General features: G+C 45.3%; 1 protein-coding gene across 2 annotated transcripts in view; it reads left to right on the forward strand.

Annotated features, from left to right (window-relative positions):
* Positions 1 to 20,093, forward strand: part of FSTL4 (follistatin like 4) — a 408,701-nt gene that overhangs the window by 41,652 nt on the left and 346,956 nt on the right. For both annotated transcript variants that reach the window (XM_070571053.1, XM_070571054.1), the window contains exon 3: positions 3,136 to 3,169. In XM_070571053.1, coding sequence (XP_070427154.1) covers positions 3,136 to 3,169 — 34 coding nt within the window. The remainder of the gene's footprint in view (positions 1 to 3,135; positions 3,170 to 20,093) is intronic.

Below are 20,093 nucleotides of genomic sequence, written 5' to 3' on the forward strand. Positions count from 1 at the left end.
ATATCTTCCAATTCTTTGTTGAAGTTCTAACTGAATTCATCCATCCTTCTCCCAAGATCTGTGAGCATCCATATGACTATTAGTTTGTACTCTTTATCAGGTAGATTGTTTATTTCTGTTTCATTTAGTTCTTTTTCTGAGGATTTGTCCTGTTCCCTTATTTGGAACATATTCCTATGTCTTCTAAATTTGCCTCTTTCTATGTGCTTATATCTAAACATTAGGTAGATCAGTTACATCTCCCAATCTTGGAGAGGTGACCTTAGGTAAGAGATGCCTTATGAGGCCCAGTAGTGTGCTTCCCTCTCATTACCAGTTCCAGAAGTTTCGAGAGTGTCACCTGTGTGGGCCATGTGTGTCCTTCTATTGTGGCAGGGTTGCTCTTGCTGCAGGTGCACAGGGAGGCTAGGCTATCCCCCTGGCCAGATGGTTGTAATGCTCAGCTGTGTTTGGCTGCTATGATCCCTTCAGTCACTCTGTCAGACATGGGGAGCCCCAGCACAGTCAGCTGCAAGGTGTAATAGAACATTCCTGCTGCAGTTTTCCTGTTAAGTGAGTAGGCCACCAGCATGGCTGGTTGGGGTAGGCTCAGGGGCTTACAGTTGCTCTAAGCCTCTGGCCTACAAGGCTGTTTTCAGCTCACTCAGTAGTGCAGCCAGATGGAGCTGGCCCCCAGCATGACAGCACACAATTGTTTCAGGCATTGGAAGGTGGAGGCGATCCCCTATGTGGCTTAAGATTGCTCCCTGCTGTGACGTGCTGCAGCAAGAATGTGGCTTTTTCCTCTCCAGAAGGGAATTTCTGCCTCTTCCACCTCAGTCAGCACTGTCCCTTGTTGTGGGGGTTATTTTTATCCAGTTTTCAGTTCTCTCTCAGGGATAATTGTTACAAGGGTAGTTGTAAATTTGTCATGTCTGTGGGAGTTGATAAGTTCAGAGTCCTCCTATGCCACCATCTTCCAAGCAACCCTCCAAGATTTTCTTCTTAAAGTCAGAAACAAGACCAGGATGCCCACTATGTCCACAATGGTTAACCTTAAGTTGTGGAATGAGCTGAAGTAATAAGACAAGAAAAAGCAACTTAGAGACATAGGAACTGGAAAGAAAGAGAGAAAAGCATTGCCATTTGCAGATTATGTAAATATAGAAATGGAAACCTTAGAAGAATCAATGGAAAAACAATTCCAAGCAATAACAAGTTTAGTCAAGTTCTTGGTTATAAAATCAATATGTAAAAATCAATTGCTGTCATATATACAAACGAAAACCAGATAGAGGACATAATGAAAGAGAAATTCCGTTTATGATAACAAAAGATAAAAAAAAATTCAAAATACATATAGGAAAATTATAGAATACTCTTGAAAGAAATAAAAGTAGACTTGAACGAATTATTTAAAGTACCATGTTGTTAGATAAGATACAATGTTATGCCTATGTCAGCTTTCCCTAAGTTAATTTATAAACTATGTGTAATTGCAATAACACTTCCATAAAGTTTTTTCTAGAGCTGTAAGTCAATTATGAACTACTGTTTCACAAATCTTAGTTATTTCCAGGGATGGAGGTGCCAGCCTCTGGAGCAGGGGGAGGAGGAGTATGGGAGGAACTGGGCTTGCTTTGTGTGTGATGTGCTTCATGGCTTACATATCTCTCATTGAGCTCACCACTCTCTATGCTCCCTCTTATGAACCCTGAGCTGGTGAATTCCCGTTTGGGAACCAGCATTCTGGAAGCTCGTTTGGTTCATTGTGCTGTGCTGATGGGCTGCTGGCCTATAACATGTCTTTTAGGTTGGTCTCCACCTGGGCCTTTGCTCATTACAGAGGTGGCAGTCAGAGAATGTTATTTGGGGAGAATGAACTTTTCAGTGCCTCCTCAGTTTTCTCTCTAATATTGCCTTCTCTTCCTGACCCTAAATGGATGTTTGATAAGAATGCTAAGGTGTGAAAGACATTGTCATTTGCTTAAAAAGTGCTGGTGCTGAATGGTCTTCTTGGTTGTGTTGGTGAGGAGTTGGCCCAAGTTTAGTGTTTTATCTTCTCTTCAGTTGCTAACAATCATTTCCTAGCATGGATTTCCAGCTTGTTCCCAATATTAGGCTTTTTATCCTAAACTGGTCATTTATGATGAATTGTAGATGCTTTATATTAGTTATGAAACCACAATAAATATTTCCAGCCTTTTTCCCTTATTACTTCTCACTGGGCCGTTTCCTGCTTCCTGAGTGTGCCCTGTACTCTACCCTCACCCTACCTTTGCTTAAGCTATTCTCTCTTTCTCCCTTATTCCTGTCTGAAATCCTGCCCTAAAAGCCTGTCTTCAGGGCTATTTTCAAAGTTCTTTTAAAAACCCTCTTCCTTATTTTTCAAGCTGAATGTGAATATACTGGTGTTTATCAAAGCAAAATCATCCTTTATTTCTCAGTAATTTGTGTTTGTTCTGTAGTCTCCTGTTCAACTGTGAATATCTTCATTGCAGGGACTCTGTTTTATTTATGTAACTTCAGAAACACTTTGCTTATTTCCCTGCATGTAGCAGGAAGATGGGATTGAATTAAGAAAAACCAAGGGCTTAATGTAGTCCAGTGGCATGGACTAACTATCCAAGTGGTCCATAAGAGCTCACCCTTTGGAAACTCCTGAATTGAGCATAATCAGTCACCAGATTGTGCCAGTGACCCACACGGGAGCAATGGTGGTCTTCCTTATGACACCACAAAGCAGAACCTGCTGCTAATCAGATAATTCTGGCCCCTGTCTGCTTAGGTTTTCCCCAGGCTCTACAAGCACCTGCAGCCTAGGTAGACGGTAGGGTGTCAAACTGGAAAAAAGTCTTCCTTAACACTTGGTACCAGCCCAGATTCCACATACAGAAGACCATGAGAGTTGGCTCTGCTCATTAAAAACTACATGATTAACAATATTTTTTGCCTAAGCCCCCAAAGCAACAAGTTGTTTACATTTACAGATATGTGTGTGTTGAGAGTTTAGCAGACCCAACATTGCTGAATGTCATGTTCTTATGAGATTGTTCACCTTTCTGTGAATAAATGGCTAAGAATAGGTGAGATATTTGCAAGTATCTGTACATATGAATTATTCTTCAAAAACACAAAATCTTTCTTTTCTTGCAGGAATCCAGGAGCTTTGAAGTCATGAGAAGAGAAGGTAGGGAAAATGCATTCATACCCATTTCATTCTCAGTGTTGACATTTGGAAATAGTTTGTTGAAGCTCAGATGAACTTCAGATTGTGGGCAGCCTGTTATTTGAAATTTCATGCAGCCTTTTCTGGTTGCTGACTATTTGGCACTTGCCTCTAGGGACTGCAAGAACTGAGTTTGCTTGTGAGAACCATGTCTTCTACCTTCAAGCATCAGAGGTGGAGTCTGGGGAACTGGCTCATTCATGAGCAAGTTTACAGTCTCTTGAGAGAAGGCTCGTTTTTGAGTGAAGTTTGAAGTAATTATTTAGTTTCACTCAGCAAAAACAAAATCAACAATGAAAAATGGCTTATGGTTTGAGGTATTTCAATATCTGGGAAAAGATGCCACTGTGAAAAATATTTCTGATTAGATTTTCACAGCTTTAGCTAAGCTGAAATAGAAATAACCAATTAATTTCCCTTCTGAAAACAGTTCCATGATGTTCTATTTTCCCTGAAAGAATGCCTCTAGCACATTTGTTTTCTGGTCTCTGAGGTAAGTGTATATGGGTGGTAATTTCTGAAATCTTTTAGCAGAAATTGAAGTTTCCCTTATTCACTTTCAGCAATATCTAGTTTCTAATAAGAGGATGTCTTTTGTATGATCTATGGTGTCATCACCAATCATCCCTTTATTGCAGGAATGGGAGGATGAAGTCAGAAACCAGAGTGAGTTCTTGGTCTAGGATCTGGCCTTTGGTTTTAGCCTTAACCACATCCTTCCCTGTGGCATTGTCTCCAGAAAGAGTGGCAGTCTTAAAAAGTGAGCAATATCCATATTGACTCCTAAATCTAGCATATCCTTGTCTCCTGATTCATTCTTATTTTATGTATCTCAATGAAAGACAGAGAATGGCCATGTTATCAAAGTGTTTTTCTAGAGCTTGGAGACCTGAACTTTCCATACTATCTATATTGGTGGACTAATTGAACTGGTCTTTGCTGCTGTCCATGGTTCTGAAACCCTGGATTCAAAGGTTGTGGCTAGTCTGGCTCTAGGATGAACTTTCTGGCTTCCATTCCCATTTACCGTTATCTCTGGTTTTGCACTCCATGTCCTCTGAACTGCATCCATAGGGTAAATTGCATTGTTTGGATATCAAAACCAAATGAAATTGGATGAAGGCAGCTGGGGCAAGGAAGGCATGTTTCTTATTGGAAGTTTTGTTCATAATGGGCATGCTGACTTTGTAAATTGGAGAGAAGTAGTCATAAGGAGAGAAGTTGACATGAACTTTGGTTTTGAATACTATTCCATTCATGTCAGTACCCCTGAGTGTGAATGTTTGGAATTAATTTACATTGTGGAATCGCATATAAACTTGTTTTGGAATCTTACTGTCCTTGTGTTAGAAATGTCTGTAAATAGTAAGGCTGGGGCATGAGAGAACCATGTGCATTTTTACTCAAAGGCATAAAAAGGCCTGGTTGGACTTAACACTCCAAATCTCTAAAAGATTGAATGTGTCTGAGGATGAACAAAGGCATGTTCAGGCTGCACGCTACTCATCCAGAACCTCTTCCTCTCTGAAAGCATCAGCTTTCACAACTGGCTGACTGGGAGCATCTGCTTTGGGTTTGTACTGGCAAATTCGTCCTGACGTCATGTAAACTTTTGTCTTCCAGTTGTGAGCTGATGTCTTTCTTGCTTGTTTCTGTCAAAGTTGAGTGTCTGAGACCTCATGAAATAGCCTTGTGCCTTAATGTCAATGCTTATAACCTAACAGGCGGGAAGGAAGAGTGGGACCTTGAAGGTTGGTTCCAAGTACTTTTGGGTTTGAGGATTCACTGGCTTGGGTAGTGGGGTTGTTCGTCTTCTCTAGAACAGTGTATGAGCAAAAAGATAATAGAGGCACTGTGAACGTTTCAATAAATTATTCCTACAAACAAAAACAAGACATTATTGTCCAGCAGCAAACACTAAAGATTGGTTCCTTAGCTCTGACTCAAACTGGAACTGAAAGAGGAACAAATAAGTAACACTCTGATATTTTTCTGCTCAGCTTACCCTGCCCAGGAGATTCTGGAGGGGTCTGGTGAGGTAGCCTTTCACCACAAAACCTAAGATAGTTTCCTGTTTTTGTTTTGTTCTGTTTTAATACTACACCTGACTCAAAGGTATCAGCTCCATCCGGGGTTCAGTGCTACAAATGGATGACCAATTGCAACTTCACACTCTGACTTTTGGAAACTCTTGACTAAGTCTCTGAAGTGAGAGGAGCTAACATTAGCGATGGAAGTGGAGTCCAGGCTAAATCACAGTGGGGTGGGGGATCATTAGGGTGATACGAATGCACTGTGTTCCTTAGCTGATCTCTACCTTATTTAGCCCTGCACTCTTCCCAACCTTGGATCCGGTGATGTCGTGGTTCCCAGACTGTAGTGCAGCTTTCTTGACTCCGGCCTTAGACTGTTCCTGCAGCCTGGATACTCTTTGTCCCTCAGCTTTGTGAAATGCCACCTCTCCGTCATCCCTTCCAACTCTATTTCTTGAAGCATTTAACCTACCCTACCTTATGTGAGAGGCAATATATTGCTCTTATTAGGTCATTCATTTCCTGAGAGCAGAGACTGTCTCCTCATTCACTCCCAAATCCCTCACAGCCATAGCCCAGGGCCTGTAGTTGCTCAACAATTATTTCTTGAATTAAGTGAAAGCTACAAATTGCTTTGTGTATATTGTCTTTTCACTTTGATCCTGTCCTAGTGATAGAAAAGAGAGGCACTGAGTGCTTTGGTTCTTGAAAGGCACTTTTTAAGGAGTGTTCTGTGAATATCCATTGGGTATTCCTAGCCGATGCATTGATGAGTGTGCTCCACGTGCGGATAAGCTTGGTGGTATGGGTTGAATTGTGTCCCCTAAAAAGATACTTTGAAATCTTAACTTGGAAATTGTGGATGTGACCTTATATGGAAATAGGGTCCTGGCAGATGTGTAATCAAGTTAAGATGAGAATGTACTGGATTAGTATAGACCCTAATCCAATGAGTGATATCCTTTTCAGAAGAGGGAAATTTCGACACAGACACACAAGGAGAACACCATGTGATGATGGAGGCAGAGATCAGAGTGATGAGTCTATAAGCCGAGGAATGCCAAGGATTGCTGGCAACCACCAGAAGCTAGGAAGAAGCAAGGAAGGATCTCCCCTAACACCTTTAGAGGGAGTGTGGCTCTGCCCACATCTTGATTTCTGACTCCCAGCCTCCAGAACTGTGAGAAAACAAATGTCTCTCTCTTTTCTTTTCTTTTTTTTTTGGCTGAGGAAGATTCTCCCAAACATAACATCCATTGCCAATCATCCTCTTTTTTTTTTTTTTTTTTTTTTTTGGCTTGAAGAAGACCAGCCCTCAGCTGACATCTGTGCCAATCTTCCTCTATTTTGTATGTGGGACACCTCCACAACATGGCTAGTGAGTGGTGTAGGTCCATGCCTGGGATCTGAACCCATGAACACGGACCACTGAAGGAAACTGTGTGGAACTTTAACCATTCAACCACAGGGCTGGACCCTAAATCTCTCTTGTTTTAAGCCACTAGGTTGTGGAACTTTGTCACCACAGCCTTAAGAAACAAATGCACTGGGCAAACGCTGGACTTAATATTGCGCTAGTTGTTGATATTTTTACTGCAGAACTTCTCAGGTCTTTAAGATGCTAAGTATGACTCTCAATGGGGTGTAATATGTAGCATTTCCCAAACTTAGTTTCCCATGGCATCTTAATTTTGTAGCTTTTGATCATCTTGGGGCTGGATTCCATGCAATGCCCTTTCCACGCCCTGCTCTAGAGAGTCCATGAAGAGGGAACACTTCCTCAGAGCCCAGGGTGTGGACATGCCCTGGCACCACTGACCGTCTTCCAAGGGCAGTGCGTGGACGGAATGGTGAGATAGTAATAATGACGATAACTTCTCAGTTCTGAAGTTTTCAGAGAGCTTTCACATTCTTTACCTCCCTTGACTCTCAGTAACTCATGACATAACCAGAGCAGATAGCACCTTACGCATGAGACTCCTTCCTTCCTTTCCATGCTAATTTTAGAAGGAATAAAGATTCTCTCTGGACCCATGGCCCTCTGATACACTAAACCTTTCTCTAATGAGGTCAACGTGTGGCTTAAATGACTTGATCCTGCTTCATCACATCCAAGGGCTTCTGTACATACGTGTCCACTGCCAGGCCCAGAGAGCCGAGAGGGACTCTTGGAAGAAAACTTCCTAGACGAGCTTTGTTTCTGAGTTAAGTTTGTGGTAAGGACTCTCAGGGGAACCTGGAGGGAGATGGAGTATCAGAGATTGTGGCAGGGCCGAAAGACTGGTAGGATGTCTTTGGGGAAGGGCACATGCCTTCCCTAGAGGACAAAAGCCCTTCCTCCTTCAGCACGGTCCTGTGTTATCCTCGTGCCCTGAGACCCACCTGTGCTAGCTGCACAGAGAAGGAGAGACGGCTGCTGCTTCATCTGCTTTCCAGAGCAGGTGTTTTTACACCTCCCTCTAGACACCTACAATTTAATTTCAGATTTTTCTTGAAGCTTCAGCAAAAGGTGCCAACCTCACCTCTCCAAGATACTCCCGTGTCCACTCTGAGGGCTGGTGCTGATTGTGAACGCCAGAATTCATCTACTCAGACCAGTACTTTTCTCTAACTGATCCCATCACTTTGAATTACAGCCATGAGAGAACACTTGAGTGAGCTGAGCAAGTGGCCGGGATAATTCAGTCCTTGTCAGCCATCTCTTAGGAGCGCTGGATGATGTGCTGCTATTCCAGATGTCTGTGACTGTGCTGTGATTAGAGGCTGTGAGTTTTGGGGTGGGCACCAATGTCACGTTGGATTACCCGCCTTCCCAGTGATGGCTCACTCGCATTCCTGTCCAGACCAGCCTGGCCTGGCTTCCAGCAGGGCTGGGAGGGAGAGCGAAGAGGGATGCTGCTGTCTTCAGGGAAAAAGAAAGAGGGGAGTGACAGTCACACACATCAAGGGTGGCTCCAACTCCTTAGCAATGCAAATCTCCCACATAAACATGACCTGCCAGTCCTGAGTGTGTAACTAGAGACTCACTTTATGAAAGCCCTTGGAATGAGTCCCTAATTGGCAGCTCCCTCTAATAGTCCCTTTATAGTTCTCTGCATCTGGGTGAACTTCAGCTATCAAGAATTGCATTCTGTTTACCATTAATTTTGATTTTGTTTAGCAGATGTTTTCTGGATCTCTCAGTTGCCTGCATAGTCTGTCTTGGTATAGTATGAAGTGGCTGACTCTCTTTGATGAAACAGATTAAGAAACTCCTAGCTTCTTTTGAGGTAACTTCTTTAATGGCTGCAGGTGTACGGAATTTAAAAAGGAGCCATCCAGATCTGCCAGTGCCTGGGGCAGTGCGTCCTTTTCAAATCGACACTACCATCTGTGGAAAGAAATGGAGTTTCCTTCCCCATCCCACTCTCACTCACATACAGTGGAGTTTGCTTGTTCTTTCGTACAGTCACCGGGAGCCAAAAAGTTGGGAGGGACTTCTGTCTCCTTCCACTTCTAACCCCAGGGAAATGCACTCTTTCTGGATAGTGCTGCCCTTTTCCAGCAGCTCGAAAACTATGTTGTACCTAATTGCCCCAGGTTGTGTGGGAAGTGGATGGCACAGCTCGCTAGTGTGTTCTGGTTGAACTCGGTGATTGGTATACCCAGTTTTGATCAGGACCAATTGGCAGGCAGTGGAATCCCACCTCTGTACTTACTCACAGTGTGACTGTGGGGAAGTTACTCAATCTTATCTGAAAACAAATGGGGATAGTAATAATGAAGAACACTAGTCCCAACTCTGGGTTGTAGAAATCCAACTTACACTGGCTGAAGCCTGAAAGGCTCATAAAACTGCAGAATTCAAGGGTGGATCACTTCAAGTACATCTGCTACAAAGGTTCTCCCTCTCCTTCCTTCTCTTGGCTTGTCAGCCTCTTCCAGGAAGGCTTGCAGGATGTCTACAAGCAGCTGCAGCTCACAGAGTCCTGTCTGCTCACCATCTCAGAGATTGAAACTACTTTCCCCCAAAATGATACCAAAAAAGTCTCAGCAAGGACTCTGATTTGCTGGGCTTGCACCATGACTCAAGCCCTCTACCAATCACTGTGGCAGGGAGGGGATGCAATGCTGTGATTGGCCAGGTGAGATTGCACATTCTCCCCTTTGGGTTTGCAAAATCGCCCTCATCCAAACACAGGGAAGTGGGGAGCGCGGGGACATCCTCAGAGGAAGGATGCTGGGCAGCATGCAACCGATGCTCCTCACAGCCTCGTAGAGACGTGGGGAGGGATTGGACTTGGAGATCCCTTGCCACAGTGTGGGCAGTGGCATCAGTGCCCAGTGAGGCTGGTGATCTCCATTATGGTGATTCTTATCCTGCATCTGTAGATCTGGCCTTAGACATAGAGTGAGGAATGTCTCAGGTCACCAAGTCCATTCCTCTGTCTGCAAGCAGACTTACATGTGACCTTGCATGTGGTGGCCTGTTGGCTTTTCCCATGAAGAATTATCCTAACTTGACCCATTCCCATCCCTCTGTCACAGTCTTGAACTTTCTCCTCAAATTCTCTCATTCGCAATCAGAAGAACCAAACAGCTCTCTTCTTGAGGATGTGTTTAAGAACTTAAGGACAAACACACATAAAACTTCTCTCCCCATATTAGGGGCTTTCTGGGCACTGGGATCAAAAATTGTTCTTGAGCATCACAGCTTCTTGACCCTTCATATTTCCTTTCAATTGTTGCACTGTAATAAAGCTCAGCGAATGCAGACAAGGGCCCTTCCCAAGGACCAAGCACAGTGTTAGCCAGAGGACTCTTAGGCTGTGGACAATTCCAAGGTTCTCTTCCCCAAGCTTCTCCAAGGTAATTCTAAGTGCCTGGACCTGGAAAGACCAGCTGTGGACTAAGACAGCCAGAGTGAGCCTGAGTCCTCACTCCTGCCCCTGCACATGATCTTCCTTGATTAAGGATTTTCCAGGCTCTGGGTAAGTGACTGTTCTATCCTATCCCCTGTCTGATTTCAGCTCTCTCGGGTAATTTGGAAGAAGCAGGACCTTGCTGCGTCATTAGGGCTGATGACAGGAGCCACCCATGCTGCTATTTGAACTGCACATGTGACTCCTCAGTCAGGACTGGACTGCAGCACCACACACCTGGTGGTTGTGACCTGTGCTCTGGTGAGGGTTTTCATGCTGCGGTGGCGGGTGAGTCCCTGGAAAGCAGAGATGGAGACTCTTCCTCCCAGGGACCCTGCCCCTGACATGTGTTCAGCACCGAAAAGGTGTTAGACGCCTGGCACATCCCAGGGCTAACCCAGCGCTGTGTCACATCTCCACTTCTCATCAGGTAACATCATAGGTATCAGAGCTGCCGAGTTATTGGGCTGTGGACCCCAAGCTCCGGACACGCTTGCCCTATCTGCTGTGCTTGCTCTTCCCACCAGTGCCCTTGGAAGGCTCACTCTCCTTCACGACCATCCTCCGAGAGCTACTCTGCTCTTTCTGACAACCTGTGGGTCCCTCTGCTAAAAAGTGCTTGGACGGAGTTCACACAAATGGACTAAGTCTGCGGTTGTGATGGGCCAGCTGTCGGCCTTGGTGGGTCTGGGCAGGTTAATGAACCCCTGTACAGCGCGGTGAGCTTGTCCGGGAGTCTCCTTGGGAGCTGCCACTGCAAAACTAGGTCCCCATCTGGAATTTATGGAGAAAGAGTCTTGTTCCCTAAGGAACCATCGCAGATTCATAAGGACAATAAGGCGAGCCCTTCAGAAGACGGCGCTGTCGGGAACACACTGAGCTTGCCCCTCGAGGCCTGGAGAAAGGAGGTGATGAGGCTTCCATAGACCTGCTGAGGACCCATCCCTGCCCAGGAGGCTTGCTTCTCTTCTCTGAAACCTCGTAGTTAAGATTGACGTTTGTCATCTTCACTCCTTGCCTGGCCCCCAAACCAGAAGGCGTTTCTCTGCTTTTCAGGAACCCTTGAAATGATCTCCATATAAACACTGAAGCCCTTTTCAAACTCATTAAGCCATTTGCCCCAGCAATATTAATGTGCTATCCGCACGCCTCTGGGGTTAATTATCTGTGACTTAAAAATCATTTGTTTCTGTCTCTTTGTCTCATTGCTGCTCAGCAATCTTTCTTTATTGGGAAATGAGGTACAGAATCCAACTGACCGTTATGTTCTAATTCTTTTCTTGTCATCAGAATTAGTTCGTCTTTTAAAAACTCTTTAAAAAAAACACAAAACTGCTGCCTTTTCAGATTGTGTTGTCTCTTAACAAATCTTTAATCTCTCACCTTCAGTGGAAACAGAGCCAAAACTGGAAATAGTCTTTGAGGTGAGACATCTTATCTAAATGAGTGCAGCTCATCAGCGCTCTCTCTCTGATTGGCCCCACTCCCTTCTGAGCCATTGACCTGTTTCTCCCCTGTGGCTGGGGTGAGGGCTTCATGGTGTGTTCTCTTGTGCCTGCACTGGGCTTGGTGAACAAGCCACTGCCCCTGGAGGGCCCTTGCAGATCAGGCCGCCAGGGTCAGGAGATCCTGTGCATCCACCCACTGGTTCTCTGCACACTCCCATTTCAGGTCGACTTCTTCTTGGCCAGGGCTGCCACTGGGTTCCAACAAATACTTTTAGGGTCTGCATGTGGAAAGCTTTTTGCAAAATGTTGAATCTTGTATAAGGTAAGATTAGCTTGCCTTGTGCTCTCCAGGAAGTCCGGGAACATGTGCCACAGAAATGAGCAGGTCTGACCACTCACTGGCTCCGTGGAATGTTGACAGTGACCTCCAGCCTTCTGGGATATGGGTGCAGCCAACAGAGGGCAGGTCTGAGCACAGTCAGTGTGGTTGGATGGTGCATGGTGCTGGTTTCTCAGGCACCTAGCCTGGTCACTGCCCACCCACCCCATTCTCTGGAGGCCTCTGTGGGGAGTTCTCAGCCCCTCAGCTGCCCCTCACCCCTGCAGTGCTTCTGAAGCAACGTCTGGGAAACTACTTTGAGAATTACTACTTCTGAAAGAAATAGTTCCTGCAGAAAGTTAGGTACCTTTCCTAGTGTTTCTTGAAGGTTTACTGGGTGCTAATGGAAGTTTCCTTGAGTAGATTGGTGTGCAGCGGTAACAAGGCCTGGTCCCTGCCTGTACAGAGCAATGAAGATGTCTCAGTTGAGGAGATGTGTGAGTGCCCTGTAGACAGGAAGGCCACCCAGGTATGCACCATGGCCAGGCACCTCTCAGGTGGACCGACAACAAAGCGTGAGAGTATTTGCTCACTGTAGATGGATAGGGGGACCTGGGAGAACAACTCTCTCAATGATCTGGCGGGGCTTAAGTCCTGGATCTTTTCTCCAAAGTGTGATCTATTGGCAGAGGGTCTCCTTTTGACTCTTAATGGCATAGTCTATCAGTGGGGACTTTTTATTGTTGCAAATAGCAAACCCAATCCAACCAGCTCAAACAAAAAAGAGGACTTTATTGGGCTGTGTAACTAGATAGTCGGGCAGCAGGAGCAGGGGTTGGGGGGCTGCTGGCTTCAGGCACACTTGATGTAGGGTACAAGGACCTGGTTTCACCCTTCATTTCACCCCTCGAAGTTGACTCCCCTTTGTGGTGAGTGCCAGCCTCCCCCAAATACAACTCCAAGTCCTGTGGAAGAGAGAGCCTCTGGTCTGATGTTTCTCACAAAAGTGCTAAGAACCACCCAGAACGGATGCAGTCAGGTCATGCGCCTCCTCCTGATTCGATGACTGGGGCCGGAGGGGTGCTGCATGCTGCTTGGCTTGGCAAGAGTTGGGCTGTGCCCCTGCCGTCAGGAAATCGTGAGCTGAGAGTGGGAGGAAGGTGGATCCCCAAATAACAACTGGGACTGTGCCCAAGTGAGGGACGTGGATGCAGGAAGGTTGCAAAGAAGTCCACTATGCATATTACCATTTACTAAATGATTTTACATCTGGCTGTCTATCACATTCTCCACCCCCTAGGGGCTTGGAGTGCCTCAAAGGCAAGCTAAGCCTCAGCAAGCATTCATCTAGTATTCCATCTTCCAAGAAGGAAACTGAGACTAAGAGATTGCACTGCTCACCCGAGGTCACAGGAGCTTATAAGGGAGTGTGCATTGGAACCCAGCTCCCTGATGACAAATACAGGGCCTTTTGTTTTGTTTAATCACAGCTACCTCCGGTGACTGGGTCTCCCACTCTTTCTCCTCCTTCCTCTATGACCGATGCAGTGACCTGGTGAGGTGTGAGCCTTTGCTGGCCCAAACTGTGGGACGTGTTATTGTTTGCTTTTGACCCCCAACATGCTCTTTCTTTAGCCCTTCAGAAAAGGGCATAAGGATCAAAAGCAAATGCACAGATTCCCCCCCAGCAGCCACTTCAGTACTTACCTCCATGAGGCTTCTCAGAAGCCATATTTTCCATATTTCCTGAGAGATCCCCTTCCTTCTTGGGAAGGGATGGTGGGAGCTCACTGTGCTGGCTGCCTCCGAATGGGTATGTGTGGCAGGCAGAGACTCAAATGGGGCTTGGGGGACCTGGGCCTTACATATAAGCGGTGCTGTTGTTCAGCAGCCTCTTCTCAATCGCAGTTTCCCATTTGTTCATACGTTAATTTAGAGTCAAAGGCTTACTTCACTGCTTTAATATGAATTCTTTAGATTGGAAGAGTTTTTGATGGAAACGTTCTCACATTCAGTCTCGTATGTAATCCTCATAAACACCCTCTGACACAGGCATTGCAATCTTATTTTGTAAATAGGAAAAATTGGGGCCCCTCTGAACACTATAGGAAATTGATCAAAGAATCAAAATGGGCTTAACTGAGGTCATTCAGGAAAGCACATTCTTGATGGAAATTCAGTGATGTTTGTACAATTCTGATTGAAATGTCCATGGTCACAAACGTGGACTCCTCATTCTGTAGTTGAAGCGCCTGCAGGGTTAGAGTCGTGGGACCCTTCGGGTCTGCCACTGCTGCAGAGAAACAGGAATGTCCACATTCAGAAGAAATTGGCCTTAAAGAAAAAAAATCACAGGTCTGGAAAGTGAGTTGGGGGAGTAAAAATCCATTTCAAACTGTTTGTCTCACTAATTTTAGCAGTTATTTGCTGTCTCTTTGTGCTGGAAGCAGCATTCCCCTCCAGCTGCTTGGCTGCCTCATTTGAATTTTTATCACTTCTGTGAGTCACTGCGTATTTGGACACAAAATGGGAGTCCTGTGGCTAAGAGGAGACATTTATCTGATAGGGTCAGATCTCATCTCACGCTTAGAAACTTCAACTAAAAATAAAATGAATTGTTTTGTTATGTTTTCTTTTTTTTATTTTTTAAAAGACAGAAAGTCTGTAAAGCTGTGCTCACATATCACTTTCCCCCTTTAGGCAGAGTGTAGAATAATGACGTCTTCTACTTGGGTAGTATTACCAGGCTGCTTTTTGCTCTCAAAGAGCTTTCTCATTTGTCATCTCATTTGATATGTGCAAGAAAACCGTGAGTTAGGTAGAGAGAAGATGTTACCATTGGTATCTAACAGATGAGGAAACATGCTCAGAGGGGACAAGGGGATTGTCCCAGGTCACACAGCTAATTGGGGCAGAGATGGAGATGCTGACAGTCAGCTTGGCACTCCTTCCACTGGGCTTCCTTTATCAATGTGAGTTTACAGCAGACGTTTTCAAATTAAAAGCCAGTGGGAAAGCAGAGGGTTTTTAGTCCTGTTTTGGTTCTTTTAAAAATAAATTACTGTAAAGACAAGTTTTCTCATCTGTCAATGTAATGATCCCATACCTTGGGGATTCAGAAAATGGTAAAAGTTAATCATTTTCACAGTACCTGTCTGTGGTGAGGTTTAATTATCACTTGGCATATTTCATAGTTTAAAATGATGACAGTTTAAAGTAGAGCCAGGAGATCCATTCATTACCGTGTGCCGGGTGCTGCAGTAACCCCCAAATACAGATGCTCCCCAGACAGGCGATTCTGCAGCATGTTCTACTAGCTGTAATGTCCCTGGAGCTGAAACCCAAACCAAGAACTCCATTCTGACCCTGCCGTCACCATTGTCACCATTCAGAGGGAGCTCGGGTGAATGCCGCAGCATGGTTGGATTCTCGCATCCTGTTTCAGATGCTAACCTCCCTGACACCTCCAAATCCAACCCTCTCACTGGCCTTCTGCAGATTTTCTAATAAATGGGATAATTCATTGTGAGGGGTGCTTTGAATGAATGAATGAAAGCATTTAAACTACAAGAGGTGACAAGCATTTTCATGTGTCTCTTGGGGAGTTGCATGCCTTTCCAAGACAAGAAGGTTGAGAAGCAGCTTCTGGCTGTGGTTGTGGTCCTGGTGGTTGTTTAATAAGCTCAGCATCATCTGTCTGTTTAGGAAATAATTAAAGTTTCTTTCCAATGAGATTTCTGGAAGAGGAGCTGTCTAGAGCTGACCCATCTCGTCTAAATTTCAAATCTCAGTTTGGGGAGTCCTGGGAGAGGAGGCAGACGAAGTCATCTCAGAATTGCAAATGCTGTTTGACATCTATTAGCTCAATGCTTATCCATCGCTGACAGCAGGATCCATTAGGACGCCAGTGTCACGGATCAGAGATACTGAGAATACAGCAAGGGATGTGCCACTGCCGGCCAAGCCCTATTTAGATGCTCTGAGAGCCCGCTGTGTGTGCCTAGCGCTCTGGGCCAGGCGCCGCTCCCCTCCAGTCCCTACACTAGTTCCCAAGGCCAGTCCCACAGCCTGTCTTCGTGGCTGTGCCCCCGCCACCAAGCAGCCTGCCTGAATGCTCTGCGGTGGTGGTCGTGCCTGCCTTGGAGGTCTGGCTCACTTCTTGCCACCTCTATTCATGGGATCATCCTGATAATCCAACTCTACATCTGGAAGAGCACTGCAAGGTCACCCTTGTTTTCACAGGTGAAGACACAACCTGACCAGTGAAGTGACTGGTCTGAGGTCCCATGGCTGGTGAGTAGCAGAGGTGGGGTATGAGGACCTCAGCCCACGTTTGTGGACCTCAGGACTCTCTATAGTGGTTCTTCTTTTTCTTCCCTTTCTTCCTACCCTTTGGGCCAAGTTCTGCCTTCTCTCAAGAGTGGCACAATATCCAACATACCCTCGGTACTCAGCCACCATTTGCTAGTGATGGGCATTCTGGCTGAGTTTTCTAGTTAAATTCTCTGCTTTAACCTTTGTTTAAAATATTTATAAATATTTTATTTTCCTGCTTGGGTGGAGAGGACTCTGCAGAAAGAAGCACATGGTGACCTCTGTCATCGCTACAGCTTCGCCGAGTTAACTTGTTTCAGTGCTCCCAGCAGCCTAGCGCAGGCGACAAGCATGATCTTCTCTCTTACAGGTGAGGAAACGCTGGCTTTTGAAGGATCGGTGATCTGGCTGACTGGGTGCTTCATTAGTTGGTGGCCCTCGCTGTAACAGAGTCCTTTGTAATAGGGTGTCCCTGTGTCTCACTGTTGTGGTCTCCCTGGGATCCTTGTTCTGAGGACGCTCAGCTCTAAGGCACATCTGTAAGGCTGTTTCTAAATGGTCTGCCCTTGAAAAGCTTAGGAAGAGCAGGTGCCTCTGTGGCTGCCCTGCCGGAGTGGGAGCAGTGCAGAGGATCCAGGTAAACAGGGAGACCGAATGTCAGAGGTGGGACACTGTGAAGCTGCTGCCTGGCCTTGGAACAGATGTGAGGATGCTGGTCCAGTCTGTTGGTCTTGGACAAACCTGGGTGTCCGCCCTTGTGATACAGACCTTGAACTACAGGCAGGCGTTTGAACACCAGGCTCTCCCTCTCACGCGCCCCCTGGAGGTCAGAGGGAGAGTTCCATTTTGTGGGCCGGGAGACCTGATGGTTAATGGCGGGAGCAGGAGACTTTGCCCATAGCTGCCTTGCCCTATACCCTGTGGATGCTGGGAATTCTGTGGCTCTGCTCCCATGTTCAAGGGGCTGGAGAGAACTTTTGCCCGCACATGCCTCTCCTGCCTGCTGGCTAATGCTCAAACCCCACATTAGTGCTTCATGCCCACTTTCCCTCATGAACACCCCCACAGTCATTTTTGGTCTTGAGGGGGTTGCAGAACTTCCACTAAACTACATCAGACCCTACCTGGGGAAGTGATCAAGTCTGTCTGCCTCTTGAAAGAAAACCAAACACAGGCTTCTCCTAAGACCCCCGAGCCCAATGTCTGTTCCATATTTATCTTGTATGGAACATCTAAAATCTATTTTAGCAGGTCTCAAACTGATGGCCTATGGGCCCGATTCAGCCTATGGTCATGTTTTGTTTGACTTATATAGTGTTGGCCTACAGAGAGTTTTTTGTTTTTATATTTTCGCTGGAATAAGTTGCCAACATTTAAAAACAAGGAAATGTCACATACAGATCCAAATAGGCCGATTATCTTGCAAAGTGAAATGCTTTGTTAACTGTGGGCCCACATGACTTCACAGCGACAACAGGCTGGAGTGAGCAGCTGTGTCTGGAGAGAGAGTACATGCTCTCCTGTTTGCCACAGTCCACGCTGCTCCCATTGCCTCCCTGAGACGGAGACTAAGTGTCGGATGCGGTTTTGAAAAATAAATATGAACAAGTTGAAATTTCAGAAGAACCGCACTCATTAAATTACCTGAACAGTCTCTATAGGAATTTGAGTTTTCAGCCCCTGTTTTGTACTCAGATATAAAACATGTTAATCACAGCACAGTACAGCCAGATGTCAGTAAGGTGGGGGGGGGGGGGTGCAGGAAGGAATTTAGAGTAAAGGCTGGAGTAACCCTTACCTCTTTGGCCTCCTTGAGAATCTCTGGTGAAGCTGGTGTCTAGAAGTGGGTCCTTGGTTTAGGCATTACGTCTTCCATTAAGCTCTCTTATTTTCTGATATTTATGCCTTGATCTGTAAACATTCACTCCAGGCTGTAAGTTTACAAGTGAATTTCTACCTTGGTAATTAATATTTGTGCCTCTTAATGTGAGCTATGTCTTCAAAATGGATCAGTTGCTTTAAGCATTTCAAAGACATTCCCTCATATATTGTAAAGTAATTACTTTTGAAGCTATTTCCCACTGATATTTTGTTACATCTAAATATACATTTACAGTACGCAGTAGACCGAACTAGTTCTGATTTATATATTTTGGTTCACTGGGTTAAGAAAAAAAAAGACATTTTTAAAGTAGCTTTTTAATCAGTGTATTTATCCCAAAGATTTTCTTGGCTCCTCCAGAATCAGTCGCATGGTGTTAGAAAAATGATAAACATAACATGACGTCTCAGCCTGAGAGGGAGCATGGGAAACTTGGAAGCCGGGCTCCAAAGTGTCCTGGAGCTGGGAGGAGCTTATTAACTCCCCTGTGTCATTTTCTTAATGTGCAGAACTCAGATGAAAAACAGTTACTGCCCTTGTGTGGTGAGAATTAATACTTGCTGAGTAGCAAGTATTATTTTAAAAAAATAGTCTTAATTGTTTGCTTTAGTACATTTTCTGCTTTATTATTTTTATTATTTCTCTTGCCTCTGTAATTAGTAGTTATTGGGTTCTCATTATTTCTTTATTGGTAATTTTATAAAAACCGTCTTGTGATTTCTCCTCCCTCCCACACTCCTTTCCCCAGTGTCATTAACAGAGAAAGGCAAGAGGCAGGCGGACACCGCTCGCCTCTAATGCAGCTGGAGCTATAGCAGCTTCTCATGGCTCGCCCCTCGTCTTTAAGAGCAATGATTCCAAATTTGTTGGCTACTGTGCTGTGAAAGGACTCACATGAAGCCCAGGAGACTTATTCGAAAAACCTCATAAATAATAGTGAGAGGGCAGGATTAACAGGTTCTGTGAGGGGACTGAGCTCCCTCCGTGCAGGAGGAGAGGAGCAAGATGTGCCTGTCCAGCTTGGGACAGGCATCATAAGGGTGCATTGACCATGTGACATGGCACACTACAGCAAAGGGCAAGGCCATGATCAGTGCAAGGAAGCATCAGTACAGAGAAGCCCAAAGTCCGTTCTGCCTCTAAAGCGGCTCACCTACAGCATTTCCGGCTGCCATCACCCAGAGACTCTCTCCTACTCTTATTCCTCATGTAATCTCGCAGCATCTGCTACTGTGTTCTCAATTTTTCTGTGTGGCTTTTCAAACTCATGAGGCCAGACATTCTGAGTATGTTCTAACTTACCAGCGACGTTGCTTTAGGCAAGTTACTTAATCTTCTGTGCCTTGGTGTTCTCGCTCTCGAAGGGTGGTGATAATTCTATTGCATACGGCAGTTGTATGGATTAAATACATATACAAAAGCCTGGCATAGCACCGGCCCACCTTAGAGCAGACCCTGCACTACCATCTCTGTCCAGCTATTACTCACCCGCACTGGGGGCCGGGTTGGCTGGGGTTGTGTCTTCTATTCAAGTGGAACGGTAGGACTGGGAACTCGGATGTCTTCAGTGAACACTTGCTGAAATGAATTGGGTTAGAAAGCCTTGGGTTTAGCGGGCCAAGTCATTTTCTTTCATCAAAACTAAGTAATTACATTTACCCACTATTTCAGGGGGAGTGGGCAATAATTAGGTGAAAACTTTAGAACTGTTTGTGCAGGCTTTTGTTTCTGGCTGTGTGGGGAAATAGATACCTTAGCCGACTCTTCCACTTAAAACAATTTAAAGTGATGGATAAAACATTTAAGTGATCTTTTAGTGACATCACTGAGAAAGCAGGAAAGGGAAGATTTCTTAAAAGGCCAAAAATGCAGTGAAAGTTGAAAATCAGGGCTCTGAAGCTGCCTTTTGCTTTGAGGGCATTTGCCTAATGCAGGTGACCTTGAGCTTTGCTTTTTGTGACCTGAAGAGATATGGGAGACAGGAGCCA

Source organism: Equus przewalskii, chromosome 13 (genome assembly GCF_037783145.1).
Source record: "Equus przewalskii isolate Varuska chromosome 13, EquPr2, whole genome shotgun sequence".
Lineage (NCBI taxonomy): Eukaryota > Metazoa > Chordata > Mammalia > Perissodactyla > Equidae > Equus > Equus przewalskii.